Source organism: Cephus cinctus, unplaced genomic scaffold (assembly GCF_000341935.2).
Source record: "Cephus cinctus unplaced genomic scaffold, Ccin1 Ccin1_scaffold1111, whole genome shotgun sequence".
Taxonomy (NCBI): Eukaryota; Metazoa; Arthropoda; class Insecta; order Hymenoptera; family Cephidae; genus Cephus; species Cephus cinctus.
In genome coordinates, this window is record NW_014333620.1 from 153635 (window position 1) to 172210 (window position 18576).

At 41.8% G+C, this 18576-nt stretch overlaps 1 protein-coding gene across 4 annotated transcripts in view; it reads left to right on the top strand.

Moving 5' to 3' along the window:
* The window catches only part of LOC107272159, a 97471-nt gene extending 79174 nt beyond the window's left edge, over window positions 1–18297 (top strand). For 2 of the 4 annotated variants that reach the window (XM_015749022.2, XM_025089459.1), the window contains 43 exons: window positions 28–327; window positions 404–709; window positions 781–1098; window positions 1175–1504; window positions 1585–1896; window positions 1972–2298; window positions 2381–2686; window positions 2762–3067; window positions 3145–3465; window positions 3554–3877; window positions 3985–4296; window positions 4463–4795; window positions 4890–5189; window positions 5275–5580; window positions 5670–5987; window positions 6061–6390; window positions 6470–6781; window positions 6872–7213; window positions 7296–7598; window positions 7671–7976; window positions 8054–8377; window positions 8957–9283; window positions 9371–9691; window positions 9767–10039; window positions 10130–10675; window positions 10746–10958; window positions 11041–11238; window positions 11334–11528; window positions 11616–11984; window positions 12065–12295; window positions 12382–12573; window positions 12649–12861; window positions 12939–13121; window positions 13199–13786; window positions 13862–14809; window positions 14885–15454; window positions 15548–15796; window positions 15964–16152; window positions 16239–16477; window positions 16560–16830; window positions 16906–17144; window positions 17240–17426; window positions 17536–17774. In XM_015749022.2, coding sequence (XP_015604508.1) covers window positions 28–327; window positions 404–709; window positions 781–1098; window positions 1175–1504; window positions 1585–1896; window positions 1972–2298; window positions 2381–2686; window positions 2762–3067; window positions 3145–3465; window positions 3554–3877; window positions 3985–4296; window positions 4463–4795; window positions 4890–5189; window positions 5275–5580; window positions 5670–5987; window positions 6061–6390; window positions 6470–6781; window positions 6872–7213; window positions 7296–7598; window positions 7671–7976; window positions 8054–8377; window positions 8957–9283; window positions 9371–9691; window positions 9767–10039; window positions 10130–10675; window positions 10746–10958; window positions 11041–11238; window positions 11334–11528; window positions 11616–11984; window positions 12065–12295; window positions 12382–12573; window positions 12649–12861; window positions 12939–13121; window positions 13199–13786; window positions 13862–14809; window positions 14885–15454; window positions 15548–15796; window positions 15964–16152; window positions 16239–16477; window positions 16560–16830; window positions 16906–17144; window positions 17240–17426; window positions 17536–17774 — 13616 coding nt within the window. Of the gene's footprint in view, window positions 1–27; window positions 328–403; window positions 710–780; window positions 1099–1174; window positions 1505–1584; window positions 1897–1971; window positions 2299–2380; window positions 2687–2761; window positions 3068–3144; window positions 3466–3553; window positions 3878–3984; window positions 4297–4462; window positions 4796–4889; window positions 5190–5274; window positions 5581–5669; window positions 5988–6060; window positions 6391–6469; window positions 6782–6871; window positions 7214–7295; window positions 7599–7670; window positions 7977–8053; window positions 8378–8956; window positions 9284–9370; window positions 9692–9766; window positions 10040–10129; window positions 10676–10745; window positions 10959–11040; window positions 11239–11333; window positions 11529–11615; window positions 11985–12064; window positions 12296–12381; window positions 12574–12648; window positions 12862–12938; window positions 13122–13198; window positions 13787–13861; window positions 14810–14884; window positions 15455–15547; window positions 15797–15963; window positions 16153–16238; window positions 16478–16559; window positions 16831–16905; window positions 17145–17239; window positions 17427–17535 lie in introns of all 4 variants that reach the window. The other 2 variants (XM_015749020.2, XM_025089458.1) reach the window with 2 other exon arrangements.
* Window positions 18298–18576: the final 279 nt, after the last annotated feature.

Below are 18576 nucleotides of genomic sequence, written 5' to 3' on the forward strand. Positions count from 1 at the left end.
ATCTATAATCGAAATCTCCGTTTGCAGTACAAGAGCCATCATTGGTTGATCCTTGTGCAAATTGTGGCTCAAACACACAATGTCTTAACGGAATATGCACTTGCTTACCAGAATATCAAGGTGATCCATACGTAGGTTGTCGACCAGAGTGCGTTCTCAATCCTGATTGTCCTAGAGACAAAGCTTGCATCAGAAACAAATGCAAGGATCCTTGTATTGGTACTTGCAGTCAGAATGCAATTTGCAGTGTGGTAAATCATGTTCCGATTTGTACCTGTCCATCCGGTACGATTGGTAACGCATTTTTAGCTTGCTCCCCGATAGAAGGTACAAATTTTATTTTATTTAGCTTCGTTGTGTCCTTGCATTTTTAGATTCTATAATATTGACCCTTGGATTCTAGTACCTCCACCACGAGACCCGTGCAATCCATCACCATGTGGCTCGAACAGTCAGTGCCGTAAGATAAATGGACAAGCAGTGTGCTCTTGCATACTAGGATATTTAGGTGCCCCACCAAATTGTAGACCAGAGTGTACTATCAGCTCTGACTGTGCACTGAATATGGCCTGCAGTAACCAAAAATGCATAGACCCATGTCCAGGAACTTGTGGTATAAGAGCGCAGTGCAATGTAGTTAATCACAATCCAATCTGCAGCTGTCCATTTGATTTAACTGGTGATCCATTCCTTTTGTGTCGACCAATTGGTAAGTATGCGATGCAGGTATCAATTTGATCACCATGCACATGTAATCCAAACTCCAATTTTCTTTTATAGAAAAACTACCGGATATTCCTTCGAACCCATGTCAACCATCACCTTGTGGTCCCAATGCTCAATGCCAGGTTGTAAATGATTCACCTTCCTGTTCTTGTCTACCTGAATTTATCGGACAGCCACCAAATTGTAGACCAGAGTGTGTTAGCAATAGTGAGTGCTCAACGAACCTCGCCTGCATCAATCAAAAGTGCAGGGACCCTTGTCCAGGTTCTTGTGGCATAAATGCAGACTGTAGAGTAATCAGTCACACGCCAATGTGCGTCTGCTCATTAGGTTTTATCGGGGATCCATTTACTCAGTGTGTTATCAAGCAGAGTGAGTAATTTATTAACTTTTGAAAAGATCATCAGAACTTTCCTGTTAACTACATCTGAAACAATTCATTTTATAGTGGAGCCAGTTTCCGTTGACAAACCAACGCCATGCATACCATCTCCTTGCGGTTCTAATGCCGTTTGTAGAGAATCTAATGGTGCAGGATCTTGTACCTGTTTGCCTGATTACATTGGAAATCCGTATGAGGGTTGTCGACCTGAATGTATCATTAACTCGGACTGTACTTCGGATAAGGCTTGTATAAAATCCAAATGTCAGAATCCATGTCCAGGAACTTGTGGTCAGAATGCTGTCTGTCAAGTTATCAATCATTTGCCATCCTGCACTTGTCAACCGGGTTACACCGGTGATCCGTTCAGATACTGCAACTTGATAGAACGAATTCGTAAGTCTCTTATATTAGAAACATTCATGCATTGAATTAGTTACTTTGCTAAAAATAACTTTCAACTATCTTTTACACAGCCGAATCACCAGTCGTTGATGTTTGCAATCCTTCTCAATGTGGACCCAATAGCCAATGTCGAGAATCTAATGGTGTAGCAGTGTGTACTTGTTTACCAACATATATTGGCAGACCGCCGTCTTGCAGACCAGAATGTACCGTTAGTTCAGAATGTCCCAGTAATCGCGCTTGCGTTAATCAGAAATGCGTGGACCCGTGTCCAGGTATTTGTGGCGTCAATGCCAAGTGTGAGGTCATCAATCACAGTCCCATTTGCAGCTGCAATTCGGGATTGACTGGTGATCCATTTGTGAGATGCTTTGACATTCCTCGTAAGTATATCCCAAGTATATACCAGAGACAAAAGTGTTACGGGATGAAGAGAGATTAATTGTTTTGCATCTTAGGTCCACCAGAACCTCGGCCAGAATCTGATCCTTGCGTACCATCTCCATGCGGTCCATTCGCCATATGTAGAAATGTTGGTGGATTACCATCATGCTCTTGTACCAATGACTATATTGGTTCTCCGCCTAATTGCCGTCCGGAATGTACAATCAATTCTGAGTGTGTGAGCAATAAGGCTTGTTTGAATCAAAAGTGCAAGGATCCTTGTCCAGGATCTTGTGGCATAGGAGCACAATGTTCTGTTGTTAACCATACACCAATATGCACATGTCCTGAAGGATATACCGGTGATCCATTCAGTAGTTGTTCACCTAAACCACCATCTCGTAAGAATAATTTTTTAAAAAATATTTTGACATTGTTAGTAGCAATTTAAAGAATTCATAAGCGACTTTATCAATGTTGTAGCGGTAGTACAAATTCCTCAAGATCCATGCAATCCTTCACCGTGTGGTGCAAATGCAATATGTCGCGATGGTACTTGCACCTGCATACCAGAATATCATGGAGATCCTTATTATGGTTGTCGGCCGGAATGCGTTCAAAATCCGGACTGTCCCTTCAATAAGGCTTGTATTCGTAACAAGTGCGCTGATCCATGTCCAGGAGTCTGCGGACAGAATGCAGAATGCACAGTTATCAATCACGTACCCATGTGCAGTTGTCCCAGTGGAATGGCAGGAAATGCATTTGCTATCTGTTTACCAGTCGAAAGTAACTATCGAATTTATACATTCCTTCCAAGTGCAATAAGACAAGACATTACAACCGTAAAAATGAATTTTCCAGAAGTGGACGATGTTGATCCTTGCAATCCATCACCATGTGGTCCTAACAGTCGTTGCCAAGCAATTAATGGTCAAGTAGTATGCACGTGCGTTCCTGGATTCATTGGAAATCCACCAGGATGTCGACCAGAGTGTATAGTCAATTCGGAATGTGCATTGAATGAGGCTTGCATTAATCAAAAGTGCAGAGATCCTTGTCCAGGCACATGTGGTCTTTCAGCCTATTGCCAAGTTCTCAATCACAATCCAATATGCAGCTGTCCACCAATCTTTACTGGTGACCCATTCATACGATGCACACCAATTCGTATGTATCCCAAAGGAATTCTTTGCCTTATCATACTTCTCTATTCACTATTTCTAATCATTCAACATAAATTTTAGCTGAAACACCTAGACCGCCTCCTACGAACCCTTGTCAGCCATCACCATGTGGCCCCAATGCACAATGTCAAGTCGTGAATGATGCTCCGTCTTGCTCTTGCTTATCAGAATATATTGGTTCTCCACCTAACTGCAGACCAGAGTGCATCACGAGTAGCGAGTGCAGTAGCCATTTGGCTTGCATAAACCAGAAATGTAAAGATCCTTGTCCTGGCTCATGCGGTGCCAATGCTGAATGCCGTGTCATTAGCCATACTCCTATGTGCATCTGCGCTACCGGATATGAAGGCGATCCATTCGTTCAATGCACCGTTAAACAACGTGAGGATCACATTTTCTTTTTATTCATTCCAATTCAGGTTTCACTTATTGCATTGAACTTGAATTTCTTTTGTTATTTTAACATTAGCCGTAGCAGACGTTCCTCGGCAACCTTGCGTACCTTCCCCTTGCGGTGCAAATGCAGTATGCAGAGAACAGAATGGTGCAGGTTCTTGCATTTGTTTGCCAGAATATATTGGCAATCCTTATGAAGGATGCAGACCCGAATGTATCATCAATACAGATTGTCCTGCGAACTTGGCATGTATAAGATCTAAATGTCAAAATCCTTGTCCTGGAACGTGTGGAAGAAATGCTGAATGTCAAGTAGTATCGCACCTGCCAATGTGCACTTGCCTACATGGATACACAGGAGATCCATTTACTTATTGTAATCAAATTCCTCAGCAAAGTGAGTGTTCCCAAAATAGTAGACATGTTAAAAATCAATGAATCTGCTCTATTTGTATTTAAATCAACGTCTTTGTAATACGAATTCTTAATTTTTTTTTTATATAGTTGAACCAACTGTATTTGATCCTTGCAATCCATCACCCTGTGGACCCAATAGCCAATGCCGTGACAATAATGGATATGCTTCGTGTTCGTGTCTACCAGAATATGTTGGAACTGCACCAAATTGTAGACCAGAGTGTGTCGTCAGTTCAGAATGTAGTGCCAATCTTGCCTGTATCAATATGAAGTGTAAAGATCCCTGTCCGGGAACCTGTGGTCACAATGCAGTTTGCAAAGTAATCAATCACAGTCCAATGTGCAGTTGCGTAAACGAACAAACAGGAGATCCATTCAGTTATTGTTACGATATACCTCGTAAGTCTAAGAAATTAAAAAATTTGCCATATGCTTTTAAGTTCATTAACAGTGAGTCAAAAAAAGGAATATGGGCCTCCCTATTCACTGTTGATTTAAAATTCGCTATGCTTTTACTTTATATACGATTGTTTTTATCCTTACAATTTTTTTTGTAATTTATTAGCACCTGTACCAGAGAAGGAATATCCCAAGGATCCATGCAATCCTTCACCCTGCGGTCCAAATGCTATTTGCAGAGCAATTGGTGACACTTATTCGTGCAGTTGCATAAACAATTATATCGGAGTACCACCCAATTGCCGACCTGAGTGTTCTATTAATTCTGACTGTACAAGCAACAAGGCTTGCATAAGAGAAAAATGCAGAGACCCTTGTCCAGGATCCTGCGGTTTTGGAGCACTGTGTACCGTTGTTAACCATACACCTGTTTGCATATGTCCTGAAGGATACACTGGTGATCCATTCAGTAACTGCAGTCCTAAACCATCACCTCCATGTAAGCAGCAACAATGCACACGCGTTCAGTAAATTATTATCGTTTACACTGTCATCCAAAGTACAACAAATGTGAAAAATGCAATTTCTTTCAGTGGAACTACCAACAGACCCATGCAATCCATCGCCATGTGGTGCAAATGCACAATGCAGTGCAGGAACTTGTACATGTCTGCCTGAATATTTCGGTAATCCTTATTCAGGCTGTCGCCCGGAGTGTGTTGTAAATACAGATTGTCCCAGAGACAAAGCATGTATTCGCAACAAGTGCAAAGACCCTTGTCCCGGTGCATGTGGTACTAATGCAGAGTGCAATGTGATCAATCACTTGCCTATGTGCAGTTGTCCCAGGAACATGTCTGGAAATGCATTCGTGCTATGCTCTCCAGTTCCAGGTTTGTTTTTCCTTCCCAGTAAACCATTTAACGAGTATAAAATGCGATTTTTGATAAATTCCTACAAAATATATTGTCTATACAGCCCCAACAGTCAGCGACCCATGCAACCCATCTCCATGCGGACCTAATAGTTTGTGCAGAGCAATTAACGGTCAAGCTACTTGCACATGCATTCCAGGCTATACCGGAGCACCACCTTCCTGTAGACCAGAATGTGTCGTGAGCTCAGACTGTGCTCGTAACAGAGCTTGTAATAATCAGAAATGCATCGACCCATGTCCAGGAACTTGTGGCCTGTTCGCACAGTGCTCAGTGGTCAATCACAACCCAATTTGTAGTTGCCCATCGCAGTACACTGGAGATCCATTCGTTCGTTGTGAAGAAATAAGTAAGGATTATTTTAAAATTGTGACACTGGTTACTTTCGAAATTCATTTTTTATTACATGAGCACTAGAACGAGTTTTTCTCCTTTTAGGGAGAGAGCCAGAACCACCAATAAATCCATGCCAACCATCACCATGTGGCCCCAATGCACAGTGTCAAGTAGTTAATGATTCTCCATCTTGCTCTTGTCTCGCTGAATTTATTGGATCACCACCGAACTGTAGACCTGAGTGCAGTAGTAACAGCGAATGTTCTAGTAACTTGGCTTGTATCAATAAGAAATGCCAGGATCCTTGTCCTGGTTCTTGTGGTATCAATGCTGAGTGTAGAGTAATCAGCCATACTCCAATGTGCTTATGTGTTCAGGGTTACACAGGAAATCCATTTATACAGTGTACCGTGCAAAAGGGTAAGAATGATCTTCCAGGATCAACATTTTTTGCCTTAATCACCTTTGAATGACACAGAAAATTTTCTTTTAGTCGAAGCCATCCCTCCTGAGAAGATCAATCCGTGTCAACCATCTCCTTGCGGTGCTAATGCAATTTGTCGCGAGTCTTACGGTGCAGGTTCTTGCACTTGTCTACCTGATTTCTATGGAAATCCTTACGAAGGTTGTCGACCTGAGTGTGTCATTAACACGGACTGTACATCAGACCGTGCTTGTATTCGAACCAAGTGTCAGAACCCTTGTCCGGGAACCTGCGGACAGAACGCAGTTTGTCAAGTTATCAATCATTCACCATCTTGCACTTGTCAACCTGGTTACACTGGTGATCCATTCCGTTACTGTGACATCATACGTCAAATACGTAAGTCTCTAGACTCTCGGTAGTTTTCCAAAAAAATTATCTAGAAGACCAATATTTATTTATTTTTAAATCTTCATAGCTGAACCTGTCGAACATGATCCTTGCAATCCTTCACCTTGTGGACCGAATAGTCAATGTAGAAATGTCAATGACCAAGCCAGCTGCTCTTGCCTGCCAACTTATCTCGGCAGTCCTCCAGGATGTAGACCAGAATGCGTTGTCAGTTCAGAATGTCCTACAAACCGTGCTTGCGTCAATCAGAAATGCGTGGACCCATGTCCTGGTATCTGTGGCATTAATGCCAGATGCGAGACTATATACCACAGTCCTATCTGCAGCTGCAAAGCAGGATTGACTGGCGATCCATTCGTAAAATGTTTCGAAATACCTCGTAAGTTCTACCAAGCATTTTTAAAACCATTCATAAATAATTTAAAAGATCTTATACAAATTTCGATAAACGATTCATCATTAATTTTAGCACCACCACAAGGATCTGAACTTACCAATCCTTGTATAACTGCACACTGCGGACCATTTGCCACCTGCCGAAATATTGGCGATTTAGCTATGTGTTCTTGCCTACCAACTTACATTGGTTCACCACCATACTGCCGACCTGAGTGTACTATAAACTCAGAATGTCCCAGCAACAAGGCTTGCATAAGAGAAAAGTGTAAAGATCCATGCCCTGGTTCTTGTGGACTGAGAGCACAGTGTACTGTGGTTTATCATACACCAATGTGTACCTGCCCAGCAGGTTACACAGGAGATCCTTTCAGCGGTTGCTATCCCACGCCATTACCACCGCCGCCGCCACAACGTAAGGAAAATTCATAATTTTATTCAAATATTACATTAAGGTATTACAAGAGAGAGGTAATACATTAAACTTAAATCTACAGAAACACCAGTTATTCGAGATCCATGCAATCCTTCACCATGTGGAGCTAATGCTCGTTGTGATAATGGCATCTGCACTTGTCTCCCTGAATACCATGGCGATCCATATCATGCATGCCGACCGGAATGCATTCAGAATTCTGATTGTGCCCTTAACAAAGCTTGTTCTTATAACAAGTGCATTGACCCATGCCCTGGAGTCTGTGGTCGCAATGCAGAATGCAGTGTTGTGAATCACATACCAATGTGCAGTTGCATAGCCAAACATGAAGGAGATCCATTTACACTGTGCAATCCTATCAAGAGTGAGTTTACTTCTAGGTATAATAATAATATTTAACGAGAGACTAGAATTGACTTTGTCATCTCCTAAACAGCGGTAGAAGTTATAGACCCCTGCAATCCTTCGCCATGCGGACCAAATAGCATTTGCCGACAATATGGAAGTCAAGCGTCCTGTTCTTGCATCCCTGGCTACATTGGAATTCCACCAAGTTGTAGACCGGAATGCGTTGTCAGTACAGATTGCGAACAGACTAGAGCTTGCATCAATCAGAAATGTCAGAATCCATGTACTGGCCAATGTGGACTGAATGCATACTGCACCGTTCGCAATCACAATCCAATTTGTAGCTGTCCCCCACGTTATTCTGGAGATCCATTCGTCAATTGTTTCATAATGCGTAAGTAATTTTATACTGGGATGAGCTTTTTGTTTACCAAAAACATTTAAGAAGCTAACGAGTTTTTCATGATGTAGAAAAAGTGGATGAAGTAACAGTAAGGGATCCCTGTAACCCTTCGCCATGTGGCCTCAATGCCCGCTGTACACCTTCTGCTGGAAACACACCCTCTTGCTCTTGCCTACCCACGTTCTTAGGCAATCCACCTAATTGTAGACCCGAGTGCATTCAAAATAGCGAGTGTCCTACCCACCAGGCTTGTATCAGACAAAAGTGCAGTGATCCTTGCGTTGGGTCCTGTGGTGCTAATGCACTCTGCCACGTCAGCTCGCATCAACCTAGATGCACTTGTCCAGAGGGATACACAGGAAACCCGTTCACAGTTTGTTCTGTGCTACAGCGTAAGAATATAATTGATACATTTATACGCCAATGCTGCAGCTTTTCAAAACATTCAGCAAATTGCGATAAGCTTCATCGGTTGATTGAAACCATTAAAAAAAGAATGGACAATCGTTTGATCGACGATTCAATCATTTTATATTCACATTTAATGATCGTTGCATGTCTTATTGATGATTCATCTCTGTTCACCATATATTTTTGTTCTTTCAGTTATGTACTGTATTTATTGTATATACGATACGCATGTCGTCCTCCAATTTAAACTGTAGTTGCACTGTGAAAATTGAGTATGAATACCTGAGAAATATTTTGTACATTGTATAAAACGATTCAAGCTTTAAAATTCGCAATGAGAGTCATATATATCAATCTATATATATTGACCGATGTATCATATCAACGTCTACAGATATTTCTTTTTTTGTAAATAAATGTATATTCTTGTGTTTATATAAGTTAGACAAAATCATTGGTACGCGTGCGTAGCTATCCATCCGCATATGAATTCAGCTTGCAGTGCTTTTTCATGGATTGGTATCCAACAAAAACTAAACGTATCCATTTTTTTTATTTAGAACCACATACACCTCCGGCCCAAGCAAGACCATGCGATTTATCACCATGCGGAGCCAATGCACACTGCCGGGAACGTTACGGCACTGCAATTTGCGAATGTCTTCCTGACTACAGAGGCGATCCTTACCAAGGTTGTCATCCAGAATGTCTGGTGAACAGCGATTGCCCCAAGACACGAGCATGCATAAGAACCAAGTGCGAGGATCCTTGTCCAGGTACCTGTGGTATCGGTGCAATCTGCACAGTTTCTAACCACGTTCCAGTATGTTCCTGTCCTTACCCAACCGTCGGAGATGCTTTCACACTTTGCCGACCAGTATACGAAGGTGACTTGAATTGAGAAATAATTCACCTAATATTTCTATTGAGAGTATGTAAATTCGCGGAAATAACAATAGAAACCATTTTTTTAGCACCAAAAGAGACCAATCCGTGTATCCCATCACCTTGTGGACCTAACACATATTGCGAAAACGTTGGAGGAAGTGCAGTCTGCAAATGCTTACCAGAACTACAAGGAATTCCTAGCAGTGTGGCAGGATGCCATCCTGAATGTGTCCTTAGTTCGGATTGTCCTAGCGACAAGGCTTGTATCAACAACAAGTGCACTGATCCTTGTCTGAGAAATGTCTGTGGAGTTGGTGCAATTTGCAAGCCAATCAATCACAGTCCACTCTGCAGCTGCTCTGCTCCATTAATAGGAAATCCATTTGTTGAATGCTTCTTGAAAGAAGGTGAATATTGAAATAATTATTACATATTTATGACAAGTAAGTGGATTTTGCATTAAACATTTAATTTCATTTTAGAACCGGATCCTTGCAATCCATCACCGTGCAGTTCGAATGGCGAGTGCAGAGTCAGAAATGGCGCAGCTGTATGTATCTATCCAGAATGCGTTATCAACGATGACTGCCCACGCGATAGAGCTTGCTTCTCACAGAAATGTAGAGATCCTTGCATTGGAGCCTGCGGTGTCAATTCTCTCTGTCAAACTGTCAATCATAAGCCTGTCTGCTCGTGTCCCAGAGGATACGTTGGAAATGCTCAAGTGCAGTGCACAATTCCTTTCGCGGTACCAGGTAACGTTTCCTTATTTTTCTTGGAGTAACAATCAACTTAATTGTTCAATAACAATACCTTGCGACTGCTACAATATTTGCTATCCGTAGACCCACCAAAACCAGAATGCATTCAAAATTCGGATTGCACAAACGATAAGGCTTGTTTCGAACAAAGATGTGTGAACCCATGCAGTCTCAATTCCTGCGGATTGAACAGTCAGTGCCACGTGCAACTACATCGTGCAGTTTGTGTATGCAATGACGGCTACACTGGCAATCCTCAACAATATTGTCGTGAGATCGGATGTCGCAGCGATAATGAATGTGCATCGAGTCAATCCTGCATAAACAAAGAATGCGTCGATACCTGTTTGATAACACAATGTGGAATAAATGCACAATGCCGCTCTGACGGATACCATCGTTCTACTTGCTATTGTCCTACTGGTTATCTTGGAAATCCATATCAAATATGTGAAAGGCCAGAATGTACAAAGGACAATGATTGTTCAACCTTCTTGGCTTGTCGAGACCTGAGATGTGTTGATCCTTGCAACTGTCCACCATCCGCGCAATGTACTGTTATCAATCATCGACCAACTTGCAGATGTCCACCTGGGTATTTGGGTGATCCTTATACATCATGCACCATGGGTAAGTTTTAGTTTTTAATTGAATCTGTGGAATAAATTATATGACTAAGTATCTTTCTTTATTTTTATAGAACCAATCGAAGAAATTCCTGAATGTAGAATGGATGGTGACTGTCCAAGTAAGCTTGCTTGCTTCAGTGGCACATGCAAGAACCCATGCAGTCAATCACAACCTTGTGGTACCAATGCACAATGCACTGTAGTAGATACATTGCCAATGAGGACAATGGTTTGCGAATGTTTACCCAACTTTATTGGCGATGCCAACGTTGTTTGCAAACCATGTACGTACCTACTGGCGTGATTACAATTTGACTCTGGAATCACAGTACCAATTTTGGAAATTAATTATTATTAATTTTTCAGTGGATAAGACTGTGGAGCCTGGCTGTAGATCTGATAATGAATGTGATCTAAGTATGGCTTGCTTGAACCGAATTTGCGTGAACCCATGCACTATCAATTCCTGTGCAAGAACAGCCGAATGCCATGTAGAAAATCATCGTCATATTTGCCAGTGTTCTGCAGGATTAGTTGGGGATCCATACCTTAATTGCTATATAGGTAAAGACATCCAATGATTTAATATATACACCTGATTCAATTATTTCCATCGAAACGAACTTAGTCTTAAACAATAAATTCTTTGTTTTTGACAGAAACCACGGTTCTTCCTGAATGCCAGTCAGACTCTGAATGTTCATCGAATGAGGCATGCATAAATCAATTATGCCAAAATCCATGCTTAAGTAATCGTTGCGGATCCAATGCTGAATGTACCACAGTAAATCACCATCCAACCTGTCATTGTCAGCAAGGTTACGCTGGAGATCCACAAGTGCAATGCTTCAAACGTAAGTATCATAAACTTTATACTGATAAAGTATGATATAAGGGAGTCCTCTATATGCTATTATTAATTATGAACACTGTTTTTTCAGCCGAATGTAAATCAGACAGTGATTGTCCCTACGAGAAAGCCTGCAGAAACAGCTACTGCATCGCTCCTTGCCAGATCAATGAGATTGTCTGTGGTCGTGGTGCAGAATGCACTGTAACTGCACACAAAGCTCAGTGCACATGTCCAGCAGGTACACAGGGCGATCCAAGAATCGCTTGCATATCTGCAATTTGTCACTACAACGAAGACTGTGCCGACCATGAAGCTTGTGACAGACTCAATAGAGTCTGTAGACCTGTTTGCGACGATGATACTTGTGCAGAGACTGCAACTTGTTTGGCAAGGGATCATCAACCGAAATGCATATGTGGACCTGGTACCACTGGAAATCCATACATTGAATGCATTGGTAATCATCCTGCTAATTATTTTGTACTATTAAAGTTTAATTTCTGGATTATTATTTTATTCATACATTTTTCTTTCAAGGTCCTGGACCTACCGAACCCACAGTTCATGAACCTGAGTGTAGAGCAGACAGCGAATGTCCTGCAGCCCTGGCATGTATAAATACAAAATGTCAAGATCCTTGTGCATCTTCCAACATGTGTACCAGCGAACAAGAATGCAGAGTATTAGATACAATACCTCTGCGTACAATGATCTGTCAGTGCCCACCAAACACCATAACTGATTTCAATGGCAACTGCAAGAAGATCGGTGAGTAAAATACTTATTCCAAGCTAGTCTTTTACTTATTGTCAATCCTTGTACGTATCTTTAGCAAACTATTTTTTTAATTACAGTGGTAGATGATGTCCAGTGTCGAATAGATGATGATTGTACCGACCATGAGAAATGCTCAAGCGGCAGATGCATTGAAGCTTGTCTAACTTCCCGATGTGGAATCAATGCTCAATGCAGATCCAGTTTCCACAGTGGTACATGTTTCTGTGCTGCAGGATATGTAGGCAATCCTTACGTTGAATGCTCTCCAGGTACGTCTATCATTTTTATTACCTGGAACATTGGTTCAGGGCTAAAGACTGACGTTCATAATTTTTCTGTCACAGAACCCAAGACTCCGCTTCCACCAAGTCAACCAGAATGTTACGCAAACGATGATTGCTCTAATGACAGACAGTGCATCAATTCTCGCTGCGCAAATCCTTGCGTCGCAGGTGATCCTTGCGGCAGGAATTCATTGTGCCACGTCGATAATCACTATCCAGTTTGCAAATGTCCATCCAACTACATGGGAGACCCAAGAACTGAATGCATACCACGTAAGCAGTCAATAATTCATAGATGGACAAACATGATGTGAACAAGGATCTTGTAAACTAACTGTACTATTTTGCAGCTGCGATTGTTGCTGGATGTCTTTCCAATAGCGAATGTGCTGGTACAGAGGCATGTGTGAACAATCTCTGTGCCAGTCCTTGCAACTGCGGACCAAATGCTAAATGTATTGTTACCAATCATTATCCATCCTGCGTATGTTTGCCTGGCTATTCTGGAAATCCTCAACTGAAATGTACCAAACGTAAGAACCTTTTCAAAGATCATAAAATTCTATTAAGTAAATAGGACCTTTTTTCAATCGATGTACTTACCTTACAGTGGAATGCGAGTCAGACAATGACTGTAGCTACTCAGACACCTGCTACAACAGCCAATGCGTAAATCCTTGCATCCTAGAGAACAAATGTGCAATAAACGCCGAATGCTACGGTCAGAATCATCGTTCAGCATGCAGATGCGGTCCAGGATACTTTGGAAACCCTGAAGTGCAGTGCGAGAGAGCAGAATGTAACAGCGACTACGAGTGTCCTCAGAATCTAGCTTGTCAAAACAGACGCTGCGTAAATCCTTGCAGCACGCAGTCACCATGTGCTCAAAATGCAATATGCTACGTGCAAAATCACGCAGCTCAATGCAGATGCCCTGAGCATATACCATCAGGAAATCCATATTCGTACTGTGAACGTCGACCACCATTAGAGCATGACAAACCAGAATGTAAACAGGACATTGACTGCCCAAGTAAATTAGCCTGCATTCGTGATACATGTGTTGACCCTTGCACGGTAATCAGACCATGCTTGGAGAACGCTCGTTGTGACGTCCTGGATACTGTACCTGTACGAACTATGGTCTGCACTTGCCCTCAAGGATGGGTTACTGATTCTGATGGAATATGTAGACCAAGTAAGTAAATTACTATAAACATGAATACTGTTGTGACTGGGTGCCTTTACCAATGTTGTTCCATTAATGTTATAGTACAACTGACAACAACCAGAGGATGTACCACGGATGACGAGTGTAGCGACCGGGACGCTTGCGTCAATAGACAATGTCGCAATCCTTGCAGCTGCGGTACAAACGCAGCATGTTACGTAAAGAATCACAAGCCAGTGTGTTCCTGTCAAGAGGGATACCAAGGGAATCCAGAAATCGCCTGCTACAGCGTAGAGTGTGAACATGATTCTGAATGTATGCTGGACAAGGCCTGCGTGAACAACAACTGTGTAAATCCATGTCTGTTATCTGATCCATGCGGCGTGAATGCGGAATGCTTCGCAAACAATCACGTAGCAGATTGCCGCTGTCGCAACGGCTACCACGGAAGTCCTCTGGACAAATGTCGTGTGATTGGATGTTACAGTAACAGTGATTGTCCTGGTGATCATGCCTGTACAAATATGCAGTGTATCGATCCTTGCATACATGAGAATCCTTGCTCGCCCAGGGCTGAATGCAGAGTGCAGAATCATTTGCCGATCTGCAGATGCCCACCGCATTACACTGGCAATCCTTATGTAAAATGTCAACAAGAACCAGAACCAGAATGCAGACAGGATGGGGACTGTCCAGATCTATTGGCATGTCTCAATCACAAATGTCAGAATCCTTGCACGATCATCCATCCTTGCAGAGAACCATCAGAGTGTAAAGTTTTGCCAAGCCTTCCGGTTCGCACGATGATATGTGTTTGTCCAAGCGGCTATGTCAGCAGTGGCAGTGGCACTTGTCAACCTACGAAACCTATTGTCCCTATCGAGTGCACGAGAGACAGTGATTGCGCATCTGAAAAGGCTTGCATCAATGCCGTTTGTAAAGATCCATGCGCTTGTGGCGATAACGCGATCTGCAATGTTGTTAATCACAAACCCATCTGCACGTGTGTCAGCGGCTACGCCGGAAATGCCGATATTGAATGTACCAGAGGTACCTCTCACAATCTTTAAATTATTCATATATCGATAGACCTAAATAAATATTAAATATTCCTCTTCTTTACAGTAGTCGGATGCAGAGTAGATAGTGAATGCAGAGGAACTCACGCATGCTTACAACAAAATTGCGTACCAGCCTGCTCTCCTGGATTAGCCAATTGCGGAAAGGGCGCACATTGCCAAGGAATAAATCACAAAGCCATATGTGAATGTCCATCAGGTTACGGAGGCAATCCTCGCGTTTCTTGTGTACTTATAGGATGCAAGAGTAGCTCGGATTGTCCTAGGAACAAGGCATGCATTAACAACAGGTGCGAAAACCCATGCGACTTCAATCCTTGCACTGGACAGACAGAATGTGTCGTTGACAATCATGCTGTGGAATGCTCATGTCCGATCGGATACATTGGCGATACTAAATCAGGGTGTACTAAGGTTGTGTCACGATGCAAAGCAGACTTTGAATGTCCTTCTCAAACTGCCTGCTTCGACGGGGAATGTATCAATCCTTGCGACAAGATCGCACCGTGTGGTATCAACGCAGAATGCAAGGTTCTGGACACTAATCCTGTAAGAACAATGATTTGTGATTGTCTGCCAGGATTCCGTGGTAACGCAGTAGTACGTTGTGACAAAGGTACTTATCCCTGATACTTACTATCCTTATAAATTGTATAGCTGCTGTTCTCCTTGTCTGTTAAACTAATGTCAATGACACCCTGTTCCCCAGCAAACATCTGCGCTATTGAGAAGGGGCAAGTACGTGATATCAATGGCAATTGCGTCTGTCAACCAGGCACTGCCAAGGATCAGAATGACAACTGCGTACTCTGTCGCAAAGAATCTGGAATGAAAATCACCTCTGATGGATATTGCGAATGTGCTCTAGAAAGGGGAATGGTTATAGATGAGTACGGACGCTGTGTCTGTCCTATAGAACACGGCTACATTCTGGATACTGATGGAAACTGCAAACTACGTAAGTCTCTATTTTATTTTTTTATTTATTTGCATTTTTCATCCAGCAAGCAAAAATAAGTAATGGCTGTCACCATGTGACGTACGGTATAATCCAATAACAAGGCGTTGCCAAAATAATGCCAATCCATCCATCATATGCTAACTCCAGCTAACTTAACATTTTAGTCGGCACTATTGAATGCTCGCGCGATGATGACTGTACTGATAACAAATATTGCGAGATATCAAGCGGTACTTGCGAAGATCCATGTACTAAATTGCTCTGCGGTGTTAATGCACTTTGTAACGCAACTCAGCATCAAGCTATATGCGTTTGCATTAATGGTTACAGCGGTGACGCCTATACTCACTGCAGTGAGTTCAAATTCATCATTACTAATTATTAATAAACCAATCATTCGCATAAACTATGTTATGTAATCATTGTCATTCTTCTTTAGCTGACAAGAACAGACTTAGAACAGACTTCCCCAAGCCTGAGATGGTCGTGAGCTGTCTCTCTGATGGAGTTCAGGTTGAGATTCATCTCCAGGAACAAGCTTTCAATGGCGTTCTTTATGTCAAAGGACACAGTAAGGATGAACAATGTAGGCGCGTTGTTTCAATACCAGGAGATTCAGTAGCTCGCGCAGAAATCTTTAAGGTTGCATTTGGAAGCTGTGGTCTCATTCATGTAAACGTAAGTGCATTGCTACTCTACGATTTACTTTCCTTCCGGGAATGTACCTTCAATTAGTCTAATACTTGTTCTTCTTCTACAGGGCCAAGCCAGTTTCGTTTTGGTTATTCAAAAACATCCTAAACTCATCACATACAAAGCTCAGGCATATCACATTAAATGTATATATCAAACTGGAGAACAAAATGTGACCTTGGGCTTCAATGTCTCCATGTTAACTACTGCTGGTACCATTGCCAATACCGGTCCTCCACCAGAATGTCTAATGAAGATCGTCACGCAGAATGGAAAAGAGATCAGTTCGGCTGAAATTGGAGATAATCTAATGTTGCAGGTCGACGTGCAACCTTCATGTGAGTATCCTATAAATATGTTGCATATAATATTGTGAAATAGAATAGTTTGTAAAATTGTCTAATATCTTACAGCTATTTATGGAGGATTTGCACGCAACTGTGTGGCCAAGACAATGGAGGACAACATGGAAAATGAATATATAGTAACAGATGAAAACGGCTGTGCCACAGATCCCACGATATTTGGCGAATGGGAACAAAATCCTGAAACTCAATCGTTGATGGCTACTTTCAATGCTTTCAAATTCCCCAGCAGTGATAATATCAGATTCCAGTGTAACATTCGTGTGTGCTTTGGACGGTGTCAACCTGTAAGAACCAAATATCCTAATTTCCAGTATCAATACTTTCTATCCCCATAAAGAAGATCTACTCTCTGATCTAACGTACGTTCTTAATTCGCCAGGTCAATTGCCGAGGATACAATGCCTTCGGTCGTCGGCGTAGGGACGTTGACTCTGATCCTAACGACACTGCTCTGAGTGTAACTGATGGATACGAAGGTCAGCTTCGAGAAGAGATTACTATTCAATCAAATTCTATATATACTCTGGAAAGAAGGGAGGAGAGATACACGGCAGATCCAGCCGAAGGTAATTGCGATAGATTCGAAAGCTTCGTCGGCGAGAAATTTAAATTTATGTTGGGTTACGTTCAAATCAATTTACGAATCATATTCATTCGTAGTTTTCTTTTTTTCAGCTCCCGCTGCTCAACGTGTAGAAGATATTTGCGTGTCTATGGTCGGCTTTATCATAGCATTGGTAATCACAGCACTTCTGGCGCTGGTCGCTGTGGCCATTGCTGTATCATGCTGGCTTATGGCGTATAGACGTCAGCCAAAGACTGCCGGACCACTGCCACATCCGCCAGAGTTCCCGAATCCTTTGTTCACTACCGAATCCGTAGCTGAACCATCTCCTGACTATCACATGTCATAAGTCTCCTTAGGATAATTATAATTTTACGATTAACATAATTGTCTAGATATGAATGACAAAAATCTCTACCTGTTATCGAGTGGAATGCATCTCTAACCATTTATCCTATTGGTTGGTCTTGTATTTCTGAACAGCATCTCCTCCAGTGACTAACGTCTATTTCTTTTCGTTTTTTCTATTTCTATATACTTCTTTCTCTCGAGGGTCAAATGATATTGTCGTACCGCGAAATTGTTCGCCAGGTGCACGCGCGTTCGCGAATGATCGTGGCTTTATTATTTATGGTGATGGGCTTCTTCCATTATCTGTTACGTACGCGCAACACGATCTTCTTTTGGAAATTTTCTTTCTCTATTTTCTTCACTATCTCTATCGTTCTGTCTCGAGTCAGTGGAGGATTTGTTTAATATATTTTTAAGAATTTAATTCAATTGTAAAGTCAAACGAATTAGTCTAATATAGCTTTCTTATACTTAAAGTAAATGATTGTACATTTTATCTAATAAAATGCTAATAAAATATGCAAGTTTATCTATATTGTATGAATCCCTGTGTCCAATTAAGTTAATAGATGAATATACAAATGAAGAAGTATCTACTCGCTCTGTAAATATGTAGAATGAATACATTTATTTTAATAGGTAAAATGTTGAATTCTGACCAATCACAACACCTGGTTTATCGGAATCTGCTAATCGGTAAGCGTGCTTTCTATTGTAACTGCATAAGGAATGCACCAATAGATATGAGTCACGTGATATATGACACAAACAATAGTGAATGAGCATTCATCGTTGGATGG